This window comes from Ahaetulla prasina, chromosome 2 (genome assembly GCF_028640845.1).
Source record: "Ahaetulla prasina isolate Xishuangbanna chromosome 2, ASM2864084v1, whole genome shotgun sequence".
Taxonomy (NCBI): domain Eukaryota; kingdom Metazoa; phylum Chordata; class Lepidosauria; order Squamata; family Colubridae; genus Ahaetulla; species Ahaetulla prasina.
Genome location: NC_080540.1, coordinates 252,628,573 through 252,650,852, shown reverse-complemented (window position 1 = coordinate 252,650,852; position 22,280 = coordinate 252,628,573). Strand labels below are relative to the sequence as shown.

Below are 22,280 nucleotides of genomic sequence, written 5' to 3'. Positions count from 1 at the left end.
TCTTGTTTCATAAAGTGGGAGGACTGAATAGGAAGCAGCAAAGCTGGTCAGCTTGGAACAGTCTTTTCTCAGCAAGTTTCTTCTGCTAAGATTAGTGATCATATTACAAAACAGTCTGTTTCCTCTCTTTTTTCCCACTAAAGCTCTGGAATTAATATATCATCCATCTCATTGATACCGAAAATCCAAATGACGCTGTGGAACTTTTGTTTGATTATGTGTGTGTGTGCATGTGCATACGTACACTTTGTCTAGACTTTTGAAAAACAGTTTAATTTAAAAAAATAGAGAAACAAATCAAGTAAGAAAAACTATGGTTCATATCCTTTGAGACAATGTATTTTATACATTGACTTCAGCATACTGTAGTTACTTTGGTTCAGGTGCATTATATTGAGTGGCACTTGCTTATTTGTATAACAACTTTTCTCTAAGAAATTTGGGGTGCCCTCCCTAATTTTAATTGCACAACGGACATAAATGGAAAGTTAATGGTGTAGAAAAGAAAGCCACTCAATGAGTTCTGTGATTGAGACTTGAAGTTTCCCAGTGCAAGTCTAACAAGCTGTGACTATATATGCATAAAATCATTTTAAGCTGTACTTCCCACCTTCTTACCCTCCCCCTGCAAATACATCCAGATGTACTTTTAAACTAATGTTTCTCAAACTTAAATTTGAGATGTATAAGACTTCAACTCACAGAATTCTCTAGCCACTGGCTTCTGTGTACATTTAATTTTGCCAAGTTTGAGAAACATTGGTTAAAATCTTGGATGATATTATAGTATAGCAAAGCATATTTTTCCCCTAAGGGATAACAAGATTTTCTTACTGGTTTTGCATCTTGCCTCATAAAAAGTAAAAACAATTTATTTGAAAATTAAACAATTTAAAATGATCATTATTATTTTTAAACAGATGTAGCACCCTCTCTTTTAAGCACCGCGTCTTATTTAACCACCCCAATCCCCAAAGATATGGACATGGTATACACCACCAACAGAAAGGAAAAAACCCCAAAATAATAACTAAGTGCCCATGGTCAGTTATTAGAGCACATTGAAATAAAGCTGTGTATTTTAAGCTGTGTGTGGAACTGCGAAAAGGTGGAAGCTGAATGTACTTCTGGGGACAGAGTATTCTAAAGGAAGGGATAGTACAGAGGAAGCCTTCAGGCCTCAGGAAGGAAGAAAACGTTTAGAAGAGATATTCTTTCTTGATAATGGGATATGCAGATGCAATGGCAAGATTGCTTGATATAGCCTGGCCCTGTGCTGTTTAGACAACAGTAAAGGTAATGAGCAGCACTTCGCATTGTGCCTGCTGGCAACCATTCACTGACTTCAATATACTGTAGGTGTAATTCTGAATTGGAAAGGTATCCAGTTAATAATCTTGATACTACATTTCCTACCAGTTGCAACTACTGGTTTGTCTCCAAAGACAGCCCTACCTAGAATGCATTACAGTAATCCTCTCGAGGTACAATTGGGACAGAGTTAGTAATAGTACATTAGAATAGTGATATATGTCACTACCTGTGCAACTGTAATCCTTTCAGGCTTGAATGAGCAAAAACCTAAGGTATATTGATCTGGCTGATAAAGCAGCTGATTACCTAGAGCAGGGGTCTGCAAACTTGGCTCCTTTAAGACTTGTGGACCAACTCCTAGAATTCAACTCTGGGAGTTGAAGTCCACAAGTCTTAAAAGAGCCAAGTTTGCAGACCCCTCACATAGAGGGTCCAGCACTGTTCACTGTCCATGTTTTCTGATTTGAAAGTCTGCTGGGGATTCTGCATGTGCAAATTCATATACTTTTGACCTTAGCTTTGAATGAATGTCACTTAAAATAAGAATATTAAATGTAGCCTGATTAAAGTATGATAACTGAAAAAGTATATCTTGTTTAGCAAAAGAAATACCGTATCTTCGAATTTTCTCCTAGCTGATGGCACAATCTTAGAAACCTTACTTGATTCTGAAAATCAGATTTGAGTCAGAGTTGGTTAATACCTAGATAGGAGACTATCAAGAAATACCTGGACTAAATTAATCATCCTCCCTTTTTCCTTCCATCCTTCCAATAGTTAGTTGTCTGTTCCAAACTGAAGCTCAGGTTAATAAAGCAAGGAAAAGCCAACTATATGAGTAGTCTTTGACTTATGATGAATTCCCCAAAAGGTACTTAAGACCTAGACTGAAGTTCCAATGGCCACTCGCCATGGTCATGCAACTCACTGTGGATGCTTGGCAGCCAACTATCACTTAGCCGTTGGCAGCATCTCATAGTCACGTGAGCGTAATTTATGACCTTTTTTTTTGCTGGAAATCGGCATTTACTTCTGATTTTCAGCAAAAAAAAAACACCCAAACCCATAGTGAGCAAAACTCATAGTGCATTTAAAAACTCCAGTGTTTCTTTAACAAGCATCACATTTAACTTTACAACCTCTGTGTTCACTTAACAGCAGAATAAAAAAGGTTGTAAAATAAGGTGTTTATGTGATGACCCTCTTAATGATCAGCATGACTTATAGCCATAATTGCAGACTCAATTTTGATAGTAAGTCAAGGACAACTTGTATATGAAATATAATTGCCTGGACTAATATAATAAGCTAATAACTAAATTTAATTTCTATTACCACTATAGTAAAGCGGAGCTTAATAGTAATAGCATGAGTAATTATTATTTTGTTCAGAACTGAAATTGTGACTTTAAGTCCTAGTCCCTCTATTAATGAAAGGAGAGAATCCCTCTCTTGTCAATACAAGATTTCATCTAAAGTTCTGAGATGTTTACTAGTAGTGCCAGTTTTTTGCCATTTCTAAATTATAATTTCTTCTAAAACTTTAAGTTAAAGAAATGTTGCGTTCAGCCTTAAGAAGCAGAAGCATGAAATGCCATTAAAAAACCTAAAAACATAAGCATTTCCCTTGATAGTCAAAATTATGAAAAACTCGCTATTAAAAGCCAATTAATTCACAAGGGCATTAAGAAATAAGTGGGAAATTGGATATATCTATATGTAAATATAGATATTTTAATGGAAAGATGGAAAATAGATGAGATTTAGAAAAGCTTGCATTAATAAATGTTTAAACAGGATATAATAAAACTTACGAAAGAATCATCCGAACCAAATGATGTATAACACATAGATAGCCCCAGCAAAATATGTGCCAATGTTCATTGGCCCAAGGAGTCCAAGAGCCATTTTTCCTTATAGCACTTCGATAATGTTATTAAAAAATGTTGTTTCAGGAGTTGCCTGCTGAAGAGCTCTGTGCAACTCTAAAGAAGTTATTTGAAGAACAGGTATTGCCTTGTTTATACCTATCGTATATAATTTGGGGTAGCTATATATTTTGCAATTAGGGAAGCATTATGGCTTTATACAAGAATTGTGAATGATATTTGTCTGATTTAATATATTGATATAAGTCTAGGAATTTTGATCGATGAGCAGAGCAAATTTTGCAATCACTTTTCTTCTCATCAGTTGAATGATTAAGTGATGAGAACACTAAAAGTGATGTGCATATTGTGCTGATCCATAAAAGATTTGCCTATGCAAGAACTTAATGCCCACATTCATGAACACAAAGCTGCAAATCAGCTGTGCTAAGAAAGACCTTAGCTTATACCCCATTCAAGTTCTTGTTAATAAATTACTGGTTTTGTTACTTGTCTTACTGTTATAAGTGTAAGGAGAACATTCTCTCTCCATGTGAAATAATGGAGATTGTAATTTTGATTGTAATTGTGAATCATTTCTTTCACCTACTGTACAGTTGCCATGGTCTTTATTTATGTAAACTCTCTCAATGGTAATGGTGCAGTGGTAGTTGCTTAGTAGATTGTATCAGGGGTTACATGAGTTAATAATTCCAGGGCATGTTTATAGTCCATTTGTTTCAGTGGTGGATTGCTCTCGGTTCTTTAGAACCGGTAGTAAAAGCGGCAGGAGGCTCCGCCCACCTGCCTGGATATCATAATTGACGATCTGCGCATGCGCAGAAGCAAGCAAGCAAGCACACACTCCCATTGCGAACCAGTAGTAAAGGTAAGTAGAACCCACCCCTGATTTGTTTATATGATTTTTTTTTAACAAACGCCAAGGCTTTATTTATTTATTTATTTATTTTATTTTATTTTTATTTTTAATTTTAATTTTAACATATTTCAGTACAGCAGTAATAAGCAGATAATTATGAGCATGACTATGTAAACAAAAACACATTTTTAATTTACTTGTACTCCATTTGATGGTGATGTGTATACAGCGGAGATTATCTAAGGAAATTTGGAGCTTTGTGAATGGAAACAGGCCATGCTGTGTTTGCGAAATGTGTTGAAGGGATATGCGACTAATGTTTACCAAAATCTGTGATGTTGTACAGGCACAAGAGTCATCTTAAGTAGAAAGACAAGCCCCAAAATGTCTGAAGCTTTAAAGAATAGTTTTAAAAAATCTGTTTGCCCATTAAGTATTTATCCCTGTTCTCCTTCTTCAACCAATTTATTTGGATTTTGATAGCATAAAAAAGGCCTTTCCTTTTAAGAAACAACAGCCTCTTTTTCCAAAGTCCAAGTAAGTAATATATAAAATGCTGACTTTGTTTTGCAAAGAGACTGGCAATCCTGTGTGATGTATTAATAATAACTTATTAATGTGCTCGCTTCGGCAGCACATATACTAAAATTGGAACGATACAGAGAAGATTAGCATGGCCCCTGCGCAAGGATGACACGCAAATTCGTGAAGCGTTCCATTTTTTTCCCCCTGCTCTTTATAATAAAGAGAAAAACACTTTAATTAAAAAAAATAAAAAATAAAAAATAATAACTTATTAATGATAAATATGGCTTCCATTCTGTACCAAATCTGTACCAAAAAAAAAATATTGGTTTATCTATACTTTGCTTTTCTCAGTTTCATGGTAAACATTGATTTCCTTGTATAGTTCCCAAATTGCCTAAAATAACTGATTAAGGCTTTCTTCATTTCAGATTTAAAATCTTCTTGGCCCTGGGTTCATGGATTCATTATCTTTGGTGCCATATGTAGGTTTTAATGATGCAAACCAAAGTGCTTGTAATATTTTCCCCAGTATTAAGATTTATTTAAAAGTTGTCATAGATTCAATTCTGTGAATTCACAAAAGGATGCTTGATATTGTCTTGCAAACTCTTCAAAGAAAGAATGTTTTTTCAAAATAGTTTTTCTAAAAGTTTACATGCTGATGTTATTTGGGCACTAAGTGGATAAATTAAGTATCAATTCTAAATGACAAATAGCATGCTTAACTTTTGTTTTGTTTCTTGTATTTTAAAACTTCACTTTACTTTTAAATTTGGTGATAAATTTCAATAATAATAATCAATATTTTCCCATGTATTTCAGAGGCAGATTTACTTTCTTTTTTAACTTACTTTTTGACTTTTGCCATGCGTTTGGTTCCTAAAAATATTAACACAGAAATTTGACTATTAAAAATGCCCAGAATGGATACAGCGGTGAAATCATTGAAAAAAAATACTTTCAAAATCTTATTATGTTTTCTTTTCCTTTTAACCAGGTAGATAAGAAGATTGTCCGAACAGAGATAGGTGTTCTTCTTCGACTTTCACATCCAAATATTGTAAGTTGTATCTATTTGCAAGCCCAGATTTAAAAATGTTTGCCTGCATCTTGATTTCTGATTGTGGACATATTTTCTTGTCTTGCTGCACATAAGATGATCAAAAGAACTCTACAAGTTTTTAATCTGTCCATATTTATTTATTTATTAGTCTGTTCTAGGAAGTATCAGAGTTCTTGTCCATTTAAAATTATTTCCAGTAGTGTTTCAAGATATTTCAAAAACTCTGAAGAATCACTTAAGAAAGTAATTTTTAGTGCATGCTCTTTAAATTATACTTTCTATTGAACCATCATTTGTGAAGTTTTTAATTAGAACGAAAGGAGGAGACAAATTGGGGAGGAAATAAAAATTAAAATATACCTATATTCTATATAGATATGCCATCTATTTAATGTAACTTTAATGTAAATTATTTACATACAGGGAAGAAGGGAAAAATAAACAATTGCTACACTTTGTTGCTTTTCTCAGATAAAATTGAAGGAGATATTTGAAACCCCCACAGAAATCAGCCTTGTTTTAGAACTGGTAACAGGAGGAGAGCTGTTTGACAGGTATGTGGTGGGTTGTGCATGTTGTTGTACTGTATATTACACAAATTTTATATTATAAAGTAGATAATCATCTGGGTTTAATTTTTTTAGAAGAGGCTGAAAATGCATTATTTTCTTTGTGACATGTGTTTCAGCTGCTGGAATTATATTTTAACAGATCTAAATGCAGATCTTCAGGTCTGTACCAGCTAGCTGGCCAGCCTCTCCATCTTAATCCAGTTTAAAACACATTGGCGATGCATTTGTGCCGTTTTGACTGTTTTCAAATCTATCTAAGCGACAGGATACTATGAGCGCAGCCCAGTTTGTATGTATGTTTGGCTTGCAGAAAACCACTTGCTAATTAGCTCTTTCCTGTTTTGCAACATTATAGAAATAACTCTGCAAAATCAGTACTTGTTTGCCAGCTAATCACCACATAGCTTAGTTCCTCATAGCCAAGGCTTAACATAACATCCTTTTTTAACTTTTCCAGGTGCTTCTGTGTTCACCTTATTGGGAGACTACCGTTGCCTATTAAACCCATAAGGCTGGCATGCCAATAATTCTGCATTTGACTGTTTTTTAATGACTCTAAAATGCTAGCCTGAGAAAGGGAGGGGCAAGGAAAGCCAAGAATCCGCTTGCTATTACTAAGTCCATCTGATAGCTACTTAATTGTTTACATCAGAGGTCCTCAACCCCTGGGCTGCGGCCTAGTATATCTGTTCGGAACTGGGCCATGCGAGCATCAGGTGAATGTGCATGTGCACATAGCTCCACTTGCATGAGCAGTGGACACTTGTGCTCACATGCATAGCTCCATCCACACAAGTGCCAGCTGTTTGCGTGTGGAGTTTTGCAAATGTCAGCCTCTTGCATGAGTGGAACTGCGTGTGAATGGAGCTGTGCGCTCGAGCAGGAGGCACTTGAGCTTACGACCGAAGCTCCGCTCACATGAGCAGCGCACGCTTTTGCTTGCATACGAAACTCCACTCACACAAGTGGTGGAAACTTGCACTTGCACAAATGGAGCTGTCCATGTGCGCGCACCTGCCACTCACACAGAACAATGCCCCCTACCTTTGGAAAAGTTGGGGACTGCTGGTTTAGGTGGTTGTAGACTTAATTTTTGCTCTACTTACTTGACTTTTAAATTTTTGTTGCCTTTTTCTGTTTTTCTGTTTGTTGTTATTAATGTTTTATGTATTCGTTTTTTTAAAAAAAAAATCTTTTAGTCAGATAGACTTAGCAACTGTTTGAAGTTGTGACAAAACTCCCCAGGGCTACATACAACCCAGATTTAAAATTCCAATTGCTGCCCTACCGTGATCACATGATAGCATTTGGGGCAACTAGCCTGCATTTAAAGCCATTTGTAATGTCCCACAGTCACATAATTACAATTTATGATGGTTTTTTTGTTTTTTGTTTTGCTAGAAACTACATTAGATTAGTTCTGTTTCCAGCAAAAAATACCCATTGTGGATAATGGATTCTCTTAATGACCATAGTATTAACCCCTGCAATAAAGGTCATAATTGGACATGATTGCATGGTGACCCACTGTCTAAATGGTCAGAACAACTTATGGCAATAATTCCAGGTTCAATTATGGCCATAAATCAAGGATTACTTGTAGATAAGATTGAAATCTAAAGCAAGAAAGTTAACACAAATTTCTCTATGTGGTTATTAGGAACTGAGTTGTTTGCTAGAGTCCGTACTCCTCCATTATCATATTATATTTAAAATATTTATTTATTAAACCAGAGTAAAGTTGTTTTTAGTTAGAGCTTTATCCATCAACTCATGATATATTATATTGTTGCTTGATTATTCTGTGATTTATTTTAATAAGATTGCCTAGAATTGTGCTGTTCTAGAAATCCCTGAGTTTGAACGGCATATTTTTGTTTCTTTATAGAATTGTGGAAAAAGGATATTACAGCGAGCGAGATGCTGCTGATGCAGTGAAACAAATCTTGGAGGCGGTTGCTGTAAGTTTTACTAGCTTCACAGCCTCAGATTAATATTTCATTAATCTCAAAATACTCGTTTGATCAGTATAGACCACTAAATGAAAGAAAAACGTCTTGATGACAGTCCAAATTCCTATATCAATCTCAATCAATGATCAAAACAACATGAGAGGAGGGAGATCATGGAAAAGCACATTTACTGTATACTTCTTTCACCACCCTACTAACATTTCTCCTCATACTGAAGACAAACATCTAAAATACGGAATCAATTCTTGAAGTGGAGTGACTTTACTTAAACTGGGAACCTTCCATTGCTTAGAATGCCAGCAGTTGAATGATGTCTGGTGTCTGGAAGGCTACCTCAGAGGTTCTCTGTGTGAGGTAGCACTGGAATGTTCTTGGCGGCACCATCTAACTTCCCTGGCTACACTATCTTTATTTAAAATAAATGCATGCAAAATAAAAGCCCTGTGGAAAAGTCCAGGAGTACATCAAACAAAATCCAAGGTACTAAAATAACATATACTACCAGCACCAGAACTGGAAGATAATGGTAACCATGGAGAAAAGTTGTCATGTGTACTAAAAGAAAGGCCTCCATAACTACTCATGCTGCTGCATTTTGCATCAGTTGAAGTTTCTAAATGGTCTTCAAGGGTAACTACATGAATAGAGCATTGCAGTAATATAATTGGGAAGTGAAGACATGAGTGACAAAGCAAGCTGTCCCAGTCTAGGAATAGACACAATTGGTACACAATACATAGTGCGTAAAGGTCCTCCTCACTATAGTTGCCACTTGCTCTTTGATATCCTTTTCATCATTCTTAGTCCCATTTTTTTGTTGTTGTTGCTGTGGTGATAAGCAATCTTCCATTTACAGTTGCAAATGGTATTGCAGATGTGATTGTATTTCATTCCAGTTATTCTCATAAAGCAGTCTGTGACCTTTGAAAGATGCCCAGTTCATCACACTTTCCAGCTTCTGGTTTCCCAGGTTCAGGAACAGGTGACACAGGGAACAAAATATACAGTTAGAATCCTCTCTCACGTCAAAACTTTGATGTCAATAAAGGAGCAAATCAGAAGAGGTCTGGAATCTATAAACTTATTCAGTCCCTAGAACTAACGTCATAGATATCTATGTAGCCATAATGGCTACAGATAAGGAAAATGAAGGAGAAATGGGAAGAGAGAGCTGAAGTAAAATGCCAGTATGCGTTTAGGATCACTTTAATAAGATGATTTCTGTTTCAGTTCTCACTTGAATTATTTAATAAATACATAATATTTGCACTTTTTGTGAATTATAACTGAATGGTGGCATTCTACTTAAAGAATACCCTCTCACTGTTTTCCCTTGCTCTTTGTAGTCTCTGTCTTCCCAGTGGGAAACATTATAGGAATTGAAGTGAAGCAAATTAATAAATACTAACAATAACGAACCATAATATACAGGATTAAAAAAAGGAAGGTAAAATCAGAGGAGGGGGGAGGGAAGGAAGGAAAAAGAAGGAAGGAAGGAATAAGGATGGGATGACCCTCCAGAGGCTACTGCACTACACTCCCATCATTCCTGAGTTGTGCTGTTAAAGAAATCCAGTGCCACCAGGGAGAAGTCAAGTTGTGAAGAGTGATTGAAAATCCTCACAAAACTTCATTATTCAGGTTAAATTGCCATGTTGGCACTTTGTGATAAATAAGTGGGTTTTGGGTTGCAGTTTGGGCATTCAGTCCCTAAAAAGTTCGCCATCACTTCCTTATATGAATATTTAAAATACATGGAACCCAGGGGTGAAATGCTACCGGTTTGGCTGAACCAGTAGCAGCAGTGGCAGGTGGTTTGGAGAACCAGTAGTGGCGGCAGCACAAGGCTTTGACTACCTGCCTGGACATCATTACTTCCTGTTTTATCCAGGAAGTAACCTGTTTTTTACCCCCTGTGCATGCATAGAGGGTCCAAAACCACATGTGATGCAAGCAGAGTGAGCGTGCATGCGTAGAGCACGCACTTCCAAACTAGTAGGGAAGGTAAGTAAATTTCACCCATGATAGAACCCCTTATCCTGCCATGGAATAGCTCCAGCATAAGTTTTATTCTTGATTGATTATTTTTGTCCACTGGTTTTGCCACTTTCCAAATATAACCAACATTCTAACACTCTTATGTCAGAAACCAGTAATAATATTATTCCTATTTGGCAATGCTAGCAATGAAAGTTGCTGGGCTATTTCATTCAATGACATTTGAAGGGCCATATGTTTCTCAACTATGTTCTTTGTAATGGGGGTTTAATTATTGTAATAATAATAATAACAACAACAGAGTTGGAAGGGACCTTGGAGGCCTTCTAGTCCAACTCCCTGCCCAGGCAGGAAACCCTACACCATCTCAGTCAGATGGTTATCCAACATTTTCTTAAAAATTTCCAGTGTTGGAGCATTCACAACTTCTGCAGGCAAGTCGTTCCACTTATTAATTGTTCTAACTGTCAGGAAATTTCTCCTTAGTTCTAAGTTGCTTCTTTCCTTGATCAGTTTCCACCCATTGCTTCTTGTTCTACCCTCAGGTGCTTTGGAGAACAGCCCGACTCCCTCTTCTTTGTGGCAACCCCTGAGATATTGGAACACTGCTATCATGTCTCCCCTAGTCCTTCTTTTTATTAAACTAGACATACCCAGTTCCTGCAACCGTTCTTCATATGTTTTAGCCTCCAGTCTCCTAATCATTTTTGTTGCTCTTCTCTGCACTCTTTCTAGAGTCTCAGCATCTTTTTATATCACGGCGACCAAAACTGAATGCAATATTCCAAGTGTGGCCTTACCAAGGCATTATAGAGTGGTATTAACACTTCACATGTTCTTGATTCTATCCCTCTGTTTAAGCAGTCCAGAATTGTGTTGGCTTTTTTAGCAGCTGCTGCACACTGCTGGCTCATATCTAAATGGTTGTCCACTAGGACTCCAAGATCCCTCTCACAGGTACTACTATTGAGCAAGGTACCACATATACGTGTGCATTTTGTTTTTTTTGCCTAAATGAAGAACCTTACTTTTTTCACTGTTGAATTTCATTTTGTTAGATAGCGCCCAATGTTCAAGCCTGTCAAGATCCTTCTGTATCTTGAGCCTATCTTCTGGAGTGTTGGCTATTCCTGCCAGCTTGGTGTCATCTGCAAATTTGATGAGTTCCCCATCCATCCCCTTGTCCAAGTCACTGATGAAGATGTTGAAGACTACTGGGCCTAAAACAGAGTCTTGGGGTACTCCACTGCATACTTCCCTCAATGTGGAAGTTACCTATTCTGTTCAAACTGAGGCAGTCCATATGCTGCTAGTCTAATCTGCACAGTACATTGCAATAATTCTCTGTTGCTGTGGGATATGTGTGTGTCCCTATTCTCTCTGTCTAAGATTGCAGGTAGTCTTACAAATACAATTTACTTACAAGTACAATTGGGACCAGAACTTCTATAGCTAAGTGAGTGGTCATTAAATGAATAACACCCAATTTTGTAACCTTTTTTTTGCTATGGTCAATAAGCAAATCTCTATGATTGTTAAGCCCAGTAATTGAGTGAATCCAGCTTTTTCCATTGACTTTGCTTGTTGGAAACCATCTAGGAAAATAACAAATGGTGATCATCTGACCTTGGTTGCTGCACCATTATAAATACATGCTGGTGGCCAAGTGCTACAATTTGATTATGTGACTGCAGGGATGCTGCAGTACAGTAATTGTAAATGTGAGGACTGTTTGTGAATTATAACTGAATGGTGGCATTCTACTTAAAGAATACCCTCTCACTGTTTTCCCTTGCTCTTTGTAGTCTCTGTCTTCCCAGTGGGAAACATTATAGGAATTGAAGTGAAGCAAATTAATAAATACTAACAATAACGAACCATAATATACAGGATTAAAAGAAGGAACGTAAAATCAGAGGAGAGGGGAAGGAAGGAAGGAAGGAAGGAAGGAAGGAAGGAAGTGATAGCTCTCCAAAGGTTACTGCACTACACTCCCATCATTCCTGAGTTGTGCTGTTAAAGAAATCCAGTGCCATCCAGGAGAAGTCAAGTTGTGAAAGAGTGATTGAAATTCCTCACAAAACCTCATTATTCAGGTTAAATTGCCATGTTGGCACTTTGTGATAAATAAGTAGGTTTTGGGTTGCAGTTTGGCCACTGAGTCCCTAAAAAGTTCGCCATCACTTCCTTATATGAATATTTAAAATACATGGAACCCAGGGGTGAAATGCTACCGGTTTGGCTGAACCAGTAGCGGCAGTGGCAGGTGGTTTGGAGAACCAGTAGTGGCGGCAGCACAAGGCTTTGACTACCTGCCTGGACATCATTACTTCCTGTTTTAACCAGGAAGTAACCTGTTTTTTACCTCCTGTGCATGCATAGAAGGCTTTGCACATGCGCAGAGGGTCCAAAACCACATGTGTTGCAAGCAGAGTGAGCGTGCGTGCGTAGAGCACGTACTTCCAAACTAGTAGGGAAGGTAACTAAATTTCACCCATGATAGAACCCCTTATCCTGCCATGGAATAGCTCCAGCATAAGTTTTATTCTTGATTGATTATTTTTGTCCACTGGTTTTGCCACTTTCCAAATATAACCAACATTCTAACACTCTTAGTCAGAAACCAGTAATAATATTACTCCTATTTGGCAATGCTAGCAATGAAAGTTGCTGGGCTATTTCATTCAAAGACATTTGAAGGGCCATATGTTTCTCAACTATGTTCTTTGTAATGGGGGTTTAATTATTGTAATAATAATAATAACAACAACAGAGTTGGAAGGGACCTTGGAGGCCTTCTAGTCCAACCCCCTGCCCAGGCAGGAAACCCTACACCATTTCAGACAGATGGTTATCCAACATCTTCTTAAAAATTTCCAGTGTTGGGGCATTTATAACTTCTGCAGGCAAGTCGTTCCACTTATTAATTATTCTAACTGTCAGGAAATTTCTCCTTATTTCTAAGTTGCTTCTTTCCTTGATCAGTTTCCACCCATTGCTTCTTGTTCTACCCTCAGGTGCTTTGGAGAACAGCCCGACTCCCTCTTCTTTGTGGCAACCCCTGAGATATTGGAACACTGCTATCATGTCTCCCCTAGTCCTTCTTTTTATTAAACTAGACATACCCAGTTCCTGCAACCGTTCTTCATATGTTTTAGCCTCCAGTCTCCTAATCATTTTTGTTGCTCTTCTCTGCACTCTTTCTAGAGTCTCAAGATCTTTTTATATCACCGCGTGCAAAACTGAATGCAATATTCCAAGTGTGGCCTTACCAAGGCATTATAGAGTGGTATTAACACTTCACATGTTCTTGATTCTATCCCTCTGTTTAAGCAGTCCAGAATTGTGTTGGCTTTTTTAGCAGCTGCTGCACACTGCTGGCTCATATCTAAATGGTTGTCCACTAGGACTCCAAGATCCCTCTCACAGGTACTACTATTGAGCAAGGTACCACATATACGTGTGCATTTTGGTTTTTTTGCCTAAATGAAGAACCTTACTTTTTTCACTGTTGAATTTCATTTTGTTAGATAGCGCCCAATGTTCAAGCCTGTCAAGATCCTTCTGTATCTTGAGCCTATCTTCTGGAGTGTTGGCTATTCCTGCCAGCTTGGTGTCATCTGCAAATTTGATGAGTTCCCCATCCATCCCCTTGTCCAAGTCACTGATGAAGATGTTGAAGACTACTGGGCCTAAAACAGAGTCTTGGGGTACTCCACTGCATACTTCCCTCAATGTGGAAGTTACCTATTCTGTTCAAACTGAGGCAGTCCATATGCTGCTAGTCTAATCTGCACAGTACATTGCAATAATTCTCTGTTGCTGTGGGATATGTGTGTGTCCCTATTCTCTCTGTCTAAGCTTGCAGGTAGTCTTACAAATACAATTTACTTACAAGTACAATTGGGACCAGAACTTCTATAGCTAAGTGAGTGGTCATTAAATGAATAACACCCAATTTTGTAACCTTTTTTTTGCTATGGTCAATAAGCAAATCTCTATGATTGTTAAGCCCAGTAATTGAGCGAATCCAGCTTTTTCCATTGACTTTGCTTGTTGGAAACCATCTAGGAAAATAACAAATGGTGATCATCTGACCTTGGTTGCTGCATCATTATAAATACATGCTGGTGGCCAAGTGCTACAATTTGATTATGTGACTGCAGGGATGCTGCAGTACAGTAATTGTAAATGTGAGGACTGTTTGTAAGTCACTATTTTCAATGACGTTGTATAACTTCAAATAATTGCTAAACAAATGGTCATAAATTAAGGACTACTTGAACAAGGTCATTAGGCTGATTTTATTTATTCTTGAAATAACAAAACCATAAGTAATTCAGATTCCAAAACCATATTGCTTTTAATCAGTCTGATTTCAATGGTAGCATATTCTCTAAGTATATACGGTATGGTGAAGCCTTAACATGATTTACTACTGGTATGGAATCATTTCTCACAGTTAGCAGTACTCAATTTGCTATTGAATTTTACTATCACTCTTCTCCATTAAAATAAGACCTTAGCATAATTTTTTTTTGGCTCCCCAAAGACTAAATTCTGCATCCATGCTGCTTTTACTATAATTCATTATGTTCTTAAGGATTCCCTAATGCAACCCTTTATACAGATTTAAAATCATGCTTTTGTTAATTGGTGCTACTTTACAGTAAAATAACTAAAATAATATTTAAATAGAGACATTTGTACTGTTGGAAAAATAGGATTCCTTCACTGTTTGCATTTACAAGAGTATTAAAACAATTTTTGTATTAATTATGAGCCCCCCTTGGTACATTTATTGTTTTATCCTTTGGTGTTGGTTCATTTATACAGGTAGTCCTTGACTTACGATTGATCATTCTTTTAGCTATCATTCAAAGTTATTATGGTACAGAAAAAATTATTTACGACTAGTCCTTGCACTTATGACCAACGCAGCATCCCCAAAGTCATGTGATCCAAACTCAGGTGATTTGCAATTGGCATGTATTTACAACAGTTGCAGCATCCTGGGGTCACGTGATCACTACTTGCAACCTTCCCAGCCACCTTCCAACAAGCAAAGTCAATGGGGAAATCTGCATTCGCTTAACAACTTCAGTAACGAAGATCATGAAATTGGCACAACTCAATGACTAAGTAATGGAAGTTGCAGTCCCAAATGTGGTCATAAGTTGAAGACTACCCATGCTAAAAATGAGACAATGGTAAAAATATTGGGCCCCAATAGGGTGACTCAGATTTAAGTCTCTATTTTATAATGGAGTTCATTGGGTGACTTTGGGTCTGCTTTTTTTATTAGCCTAACTTATCTCACAAGCCTGAGATCATAGATTTAAAATTAAAAGGTGCTCCTGTGTAAGCCTACTTGAGAAAAAATTGGATATAAAGACAATAAATAAATACTCTTTTAGAATATACTGCTTCAATAACTATATGGAGCAAGAATGGAATATAAATATTTTAAATAAATATATACTATTTAGTGTAACAAAATATCCTTTTTAAAAACAATTTCATTTGATTGATGCATTTGAATAGAATAGAATAGAATAGAATTTTTATTGGCCAAGTGTGATTGGACACACAAGGAAATTGTCTTGGTGCATATGCTCTCAGTGTACATAAAAGAAAAGATACGTTCATCAAGGTACAACATTTACAACACAATTGATGGTCAATATATCAATATAAATCATAAGGATTGCCAGCAACAAGTTATAGTCATACAGTCATAAATGGAAAGAGATTGGTGATGGGAACTATGAGAAGATTAATAGTAGTGCAGATTCAGTAAATAGTTTGACAGTGTTGATGGAATTATTTGTTTAGCAGAGTGATGGCCTTCGGGAAAAAACTGTTCTTGTGTCTAGTTGTTCTGGTGTGCAGTGCTCTATAGCGTCGTTTTGAGGGTAGGAGTTGAAACAGTTTATGTCCAGGATGCGAGGGATCTGTAAATATTTTCACGGCCCTCTTCTTGATTCGTGCAGTATACAGGTCCTCAATGGAAGGCAGGTTGGTAGCAATTATTTTTTCTGCAGTTCTAATTATCCTCTGAAGTCTGTGTTTTTCTTGTTGGGTTGCAGAACCGAACCAGACAGTTATAGAGGTGCAAATGACAGACTCAATAATTCCTCTGTAGAACTGAATCAGCAGCTCCTTGGGCAGTTTGAGCTTACTGAGTTGGCGCAGAAAGAACATTCTTTGTTGTCCTTTTTTAATGATGTTTTGATGTTAGCTGTCCATTTGAGATCTTGCGATATGATAGAACCTAGAAATTTGAAGGTTTCTACTGTTGATACTGTGTTGTCTAGTATTGTGAGAGGTGGAAGTATGGAAGGGTTTCTCCTAAAGTCTACCACCATTTCTACGGTTTTGAGTGTGTTCAGTTCCAGATTGTTTTGGTTGCACCACAAGGCTAGTCGTTCGACCTCTCGTCTATATGCGGATTCGTCATTGTCTCGAATGAGACCAATCACTGTTGTGTCATCTGCGAACTTCAGTAGCTTAACAGATGGATCATTGGAGATGCAGTCATTGGTATACAGAGAGAAGAGAAGTGGGAAGAACACACAGCCTTGGGGGGGCCCTGTGCTAATTGTACAGATATTTGATGTGATCTTGCTTAGCTTCACCTGCTGCTTCCTGTTTGTTAGGAAGCTTGTGATCCACTTACAAGTCTGTTCCGGTACCTGTAGCTGGTTTAGCTTAGTTAGAAGAATGTCTGGAATGATGGTATTGAATGCTGAACTAAAGTCTACAAAAAGGACCCTTGCATAGGTCTTTGGAGACTCAAGATGCTGTAGGATGTAGTGCAGAGCCATATTAACAGCATCATCTGTTGATCTGTTTGCTCGGTATGCAAATTGCAAGGGGTCTAACAGCGGATCCGTGATGGTTTTCAAGTAGGAAAGCACTAGCCTTTCAAAGGTTTGCTACATTATAAAATGGAAAAGATGTTTTATGAACTTACCCTTTTAAACCATATCTTGCTAACAAAATAATAGTAATTTATTAACTTTATATGGCATCTCGGCCATTCTGGGTGGCTAAAAGAGTGGTAAATCTGATAATTATATCTATATTAGAGTAACTTTATTGAAAAATTGTGTAAATTTCACTTGTTGATTCCAATATGGTGTAAACACCAGATTATTTATTATTGCAAGCACTGTTGTGCTGCTTCACACTGTTGAAAAGATATAACACAAGGAAACAGCAGCAAGTAATAGAAATGGTTATATTTCTCATCCTTGAGAATTAAGTCTGAAACCATAATGTTGTATGAAATAAAGGTGAAATAAATCACAGAAAGCATTATCTAAAATAGTGTCCTGTGAAGTGAAAAGAAAAAGGAAAGCTTTGTATCTGTGGGGCTGAAGAAGTGATAGATAGTAATTTCCTCTGTGCATATCAGTCATATGATTCATGAAAAGAATTCATTTGTGGTTTTCCGAGTGCACTTCAAGGTGTTGGTTACCACCTTTAAAGCGCTCCATGGCATAGGACCGGGATATCTTCGGGACCGCCTTCTGTTACCACATGCCTCCCACCGACCGGTACGCTCTCATAGAGAGGGCCTCCTCAGGGTGCCGTCAGCCAGGCAATGCAGGCTGGCGACCCCCAGGGGGAGAGCCTTCTCTGTGGGGGCACCTACCCTCTGGAATGAGCTTCCCCCAGGACTTCGACAACTTCCAGACCTCCGGGCTTTTCGCCGCGAGCTTAAAACATATCTATTCTTTCGAGCAGGACTGGTTTAATAGGGTTTTAAATATGGATTTTATTGGGGTTTATTTTATATTCTGTATTGTATTTTAAATTTAGGCTATTGGAATAAGTTTTTTATAATATTGTTTTTATTGAATGTATTGTCTTTATTTTATCTGCCTGTTCACCGCCCTGAGTCCTCCGGGAGAAGGGCGGTATACAAATTAAATTATTATTATTATTATTTGCCCAGAAGAAATGCAGATGCATGCCAGTGGCAAAAAGTAGAGGTTATACAATAGCCATAGATAAGGGAAAGGCATGGTGTGGGGCCACTGGATAGTAGAAGAAAAAGTGCAAAGTCACGAACGCTTTTGTTCTGTGGATTAGAATGCTGTGGATTAAAATGAGGGCAAAGGAGGAACATTTTCAATAGCAGGAAAAGAAACCTCTAAGTAATTGTTAGCCACTTTAAATATTTTGGAGAATTGTCCTTTCGGAGTTATTTGGGGTTTAATCTCTAGTAAAGAAGTTGAAGATTATCTCATCCAGCACCAGTCCACTGTTCAAACACCGCTCCAGCACATTTCTTTCTTCAGTTGTCCCAGCTTCCCGGCAGTCATAATGGCCGCCACTCCTTCTTTGTTGTTGAATAGGAGAATAAGCCTCAGATCAAGCAGGAGAGTTGCCACTCTCCATGATTTGCAAGGCATTCCTCCTTTCTTCGTCACCCCTACAAGGTGACTTTAGCCTTTTACGGGCCACCCAGCAAGGAGAGTTCAGCCTAGGTTCACAGAGCCCCTCTGCCTACGACTGTCGCAGCAATGCCAAACTGCTTCACAGGGTTGTTATTGTGGGGAAAATAGAAGGAGTGAGGTGTGTTGAATATGTTCACCGTCTTGAGTTAGTAGTAAAAATAACAAAAGCAGGATATGAATGAATGAATGAAGTAATGAAGTAATGAATGAATGAATGTGGAGCATTTGCTGATAGAAACGCTTTTTCCATAAAACATTTCATTTTTTTCAGCAGATTCTTTATTAACATCTTAATCATAAATATTGAATATGTGACCAGGATAATGCTGATTAATTTCAAATAAAGCATTTAAGTTGATTCCTTTCTCAGGGAAATTTTGATTATTTTGATCTTTCATATGGAGGTTTTCTGTTCTTCATACTTTAAAATATATCACATACAGAAAATAATTGGAAAGAGGCATTCTCTGCATAGAGGCAGATAATTTCTGCCTAATTATCAGGAATTGTTTTAGGGTCATGTGATATGCCGTGTTACATATTGAGTTGGTTGGAGATGTTGGGGGGGAAGGCAGAGAAGTTGTCATCTTTCAGTCCCATTATACACACCTAAACCTAGATTCAACCCATCCTTCAGAGATTTGCTATCCAATTGTTTCAAATGAAAAGTTAAAATAGACTTCTTGATGTTCACAAGCAGATATGTAATTCTGATATAACCATTTATTGTTATGGAAATTGTGACCATACAAATATTTATCTATTCCCTCCACCTGTGGCATTTTTCCCACTTCCTGATTACCTCTGTATTTGGGTGGTTAGCTTTATATATGGATGATCCCATCTTGTTATTGTTTGTAGCTCTGCGACTCACTACGGGCTGTGCTCTATTTGGATCCTGGGCCTGTGAGTGACATGCCCACATGCGCCCATAGCTCAACTTGCGCAAACCTACAAAGGTTGGGAACTGCTGTCTTAGACTGATTAAGGTTCTGTGAAAACATTATATTACATGATTTAAAAAGTGTACATATATACATATCTCTTGTGGTATTTGATTAGCGAGCTAAACAGTTAATGGTGGGAAGTAAGTGAAAAGAAAGTCTAACTAAATCTAGTTTACAGCATTACCATTTACTATCTCTCCCTGTTTTCTTTTGTCTTATAAACATTGTTGGTTTCTCTACTTCCATACTCTAATTTGTACTGTGCCTTCTGTTTATGAAACCTCTCATCTTTTTCTTTTTGTGGATCTCAGCATTTCTATCCAGCCACAGATTTTTGATCTTCTCATTCCCATTGATTGATTAACTCTTACTCCACATATTTCTTTTGTGTTTGGATCTTCATTCATTCTTTCTATAAAACACTTCGTAGTACTTAACTTGTATTGGCCACCAACTTTAAAGTTCAACCCACGTTCACTCGCATTTTGACTGCAACTCTTATTGTTTTACCACACATAAGGATACCTACACAAAGTACACCATTTGCACTGCATTCAGCCTTGTCCACAAAAGAATGGATCAACCAGTAACCAGTTTAATCCTCTGTTTTCTCAGGTCCTTTGGGAAGGCCCTGAGTATCATCTTGATACTCATGGAGTGTGGTTCATAGTGATTGTTAGTCTTCCTTTTTTATTTTCATTTTCCACATGAATTTGCAGGTTGTTTTTCACATTACAAATTATACATTTTTCTACTTTCAGTACATGAAATTGTAGTCTGCATATTTATTTTATTTCTTAGATTTATATTCCACTCTTCTCCAGAAGTCAGATCCATATACATAATAATACACAGTATTATGAAAATGTATTAATTGTATGAAATAACATTACATACCCTCACTTATTCTTTCTAGTATTTACATTCCAATGGAATTGTTCACCGGGATTTGAAACCAGAAAATTTATTGTATGCAACTCCAGCTCCAGATGCACCTTTAAAAATAGGTAATTGATAATTGGTATCTTTTAGTAGCATCCTTAGCAAGTTGGTACTAAAGCAGAGATGGGTGTCACATACCATAACAACCGGTTCCCCCAGCACCGGAAATGTGACCATGCGCATGTCCATGCATGCGTGCAAATTCACAAAACACAGCAATTTGTGCACGTGCCATGTTCACAGCATCAAACAACACAGTAATTCGCTCACACGGACCTTCCACACGTGTGTAGCATCAAAAATAGCAATATAAGACGGGATTGCACCCAGTTGCAACTACTGGTTCGTTTGAACCGGTCCAAACCAGCAGCAGCCCACCACTGGACTAAAGGTTACTGTGGGACTTCAGAATCAGCAGAGACATAACCAAAGCAATATTTAGGGTGCAAAATAATTTAAGCTAGAAACTATTGCAATAGCAGATAAGTTGCACAAAACAAATTTCTAGAATAAAAAAAAGTGAGTGACATAGAGTAGAGGCAATACATGAGTTAGTAACACTTTGTTCATATTGCAGCCTTGTACAATTCCCAAAGAATGAAGCAAGTTAAAAATAACTATGTCTGATGAAGGACAAAGCTGCTGTTAGCCTAAATCAACCACTGCTTGTTCCTAATTAGGCAGAGGGAGATGATATATGTAAGCAGCTTGACAAAAGACCTTGTTTGGATCACAATTTTATCTTCTCCTCTAAGAGAACAGCCTGTGATCACAGATCAATAAAACTTTAAAACATCCTTCAGTTTTAGGTTTATTGCATTTAACAAGGGAAAAGTTTTTCTTATAGTACTTGCTCCATTCATTTCATGCTGAAGAGGATTAATTTCTTCTTCTGTCATATTTTCATTCTATTCCGATTACGCAGACAGCATCCCAGAGCCCAAGTCTGATTCACAGACTTCTGCATGCAGCCGTAATTCTTCGAAATTTGAAAATAATTATTCTCATCTGCTCTAAATTTACATTCTTTCACACAATAATAGTTTTTGTTCTTCGTATGCCCCTTTTCCCATGTATTTCAGTGCTTGCTGTTTTATAGATAGACACTGTAGCATTATTCAGTTATGATGTTGTGTGTTTAAAAGATATGCAATTGGAAAGAAAAAGAACAAACATACAATCTGTTTTCATTACTTTGCCACAATAAGCTGAAGCTCACCTTTTCCATCTATATAGGCTTCCTACCTGATTTAGAACATTGATTTGCTATGTCTAATTCAACGATTATTTCATAAGAAATATAATTTTCTGATTTCTGTATAACAGCTGATTTTGGACTTTCCAAGATAGTTGCAGATCATGTTACCATGAAAACAGTCTGTGGAACTCCAGGATATTGCGGTATGTTTCAGAACTTATCTTATTTTAGATCTGTTTTTATTTGTATTCTGTTGTTTTAACTTTCTATATTTTCTAAATTTAGCAACTATCACACTAAAAAAAAACCAGTTCACATTAAAATATATACAGCTAGATTGTATTCACTTATTCAAAATACCATTTATCTGCACAAGTCATATATTAACTGTAACCTTACATGGTTAGCAATAGTATGCTCATCCCAAAGCTGCATTTTTGCTTAGAAAGAAGACCTTCAAGATGAAGTTTCTGGTTAAATGTAACAGTTTGTAATACAATAAAATCTCTATTTTACAGACTTTAGTTTA

General features: G+C 37.1%; 1 protein-coding gene and 1 non-coding gene across 3 annotated transcripts in view; both read left to right on the top strand.

Annotated features, from left to right (window-relative positions):
* CAMK4 (calcium/calmodulin dependent protein kinase IV) overlaps nt 1–22,280 on the top strand; it is a 72,484-nt gene that overhangs the window by 34,230 nt on the left and 15,974 nt on the right. Inside the window, exons 3-8 of one of the 2 annotated variants that reach the window (XM_058169455.1) lie at nt 3,270–3,323; nt 5,588–5,650; nt 6,125–6,207; nt 8,114–8,186; nt 20,528–20,618; nt 21,880–21,954. In XM_058169455.1, coding sequence (XP_058025438.1) covers nt 3,270–3,323; nt 5,588–5,650; nt 6,125–6,207; nt 8,114–8,186; nt 20,528–20,618; nt 21,880–21,954 — 439 coding nt within the window. The remainder of the gene's footprint in view (nt 1–3,269; nt 3,324–5,587; nt 5,651–6,124; nt 6,208–8,113; nt 8,187–20,527; nt 20,619–21,879; nt 21,955–22,280) is intronic. The other variant, XM_058169456.1, reaches the window with a different exon arrangement.
* On the top strand, nt 4,681–4,787 carry LOC131193747 (U6 spliceosomal RNA). The gene has a single exon (XR_009154005.1). It is a non-coding gene; the product is annotated as a U6 spliceosomal RNA (small nuclear RNA).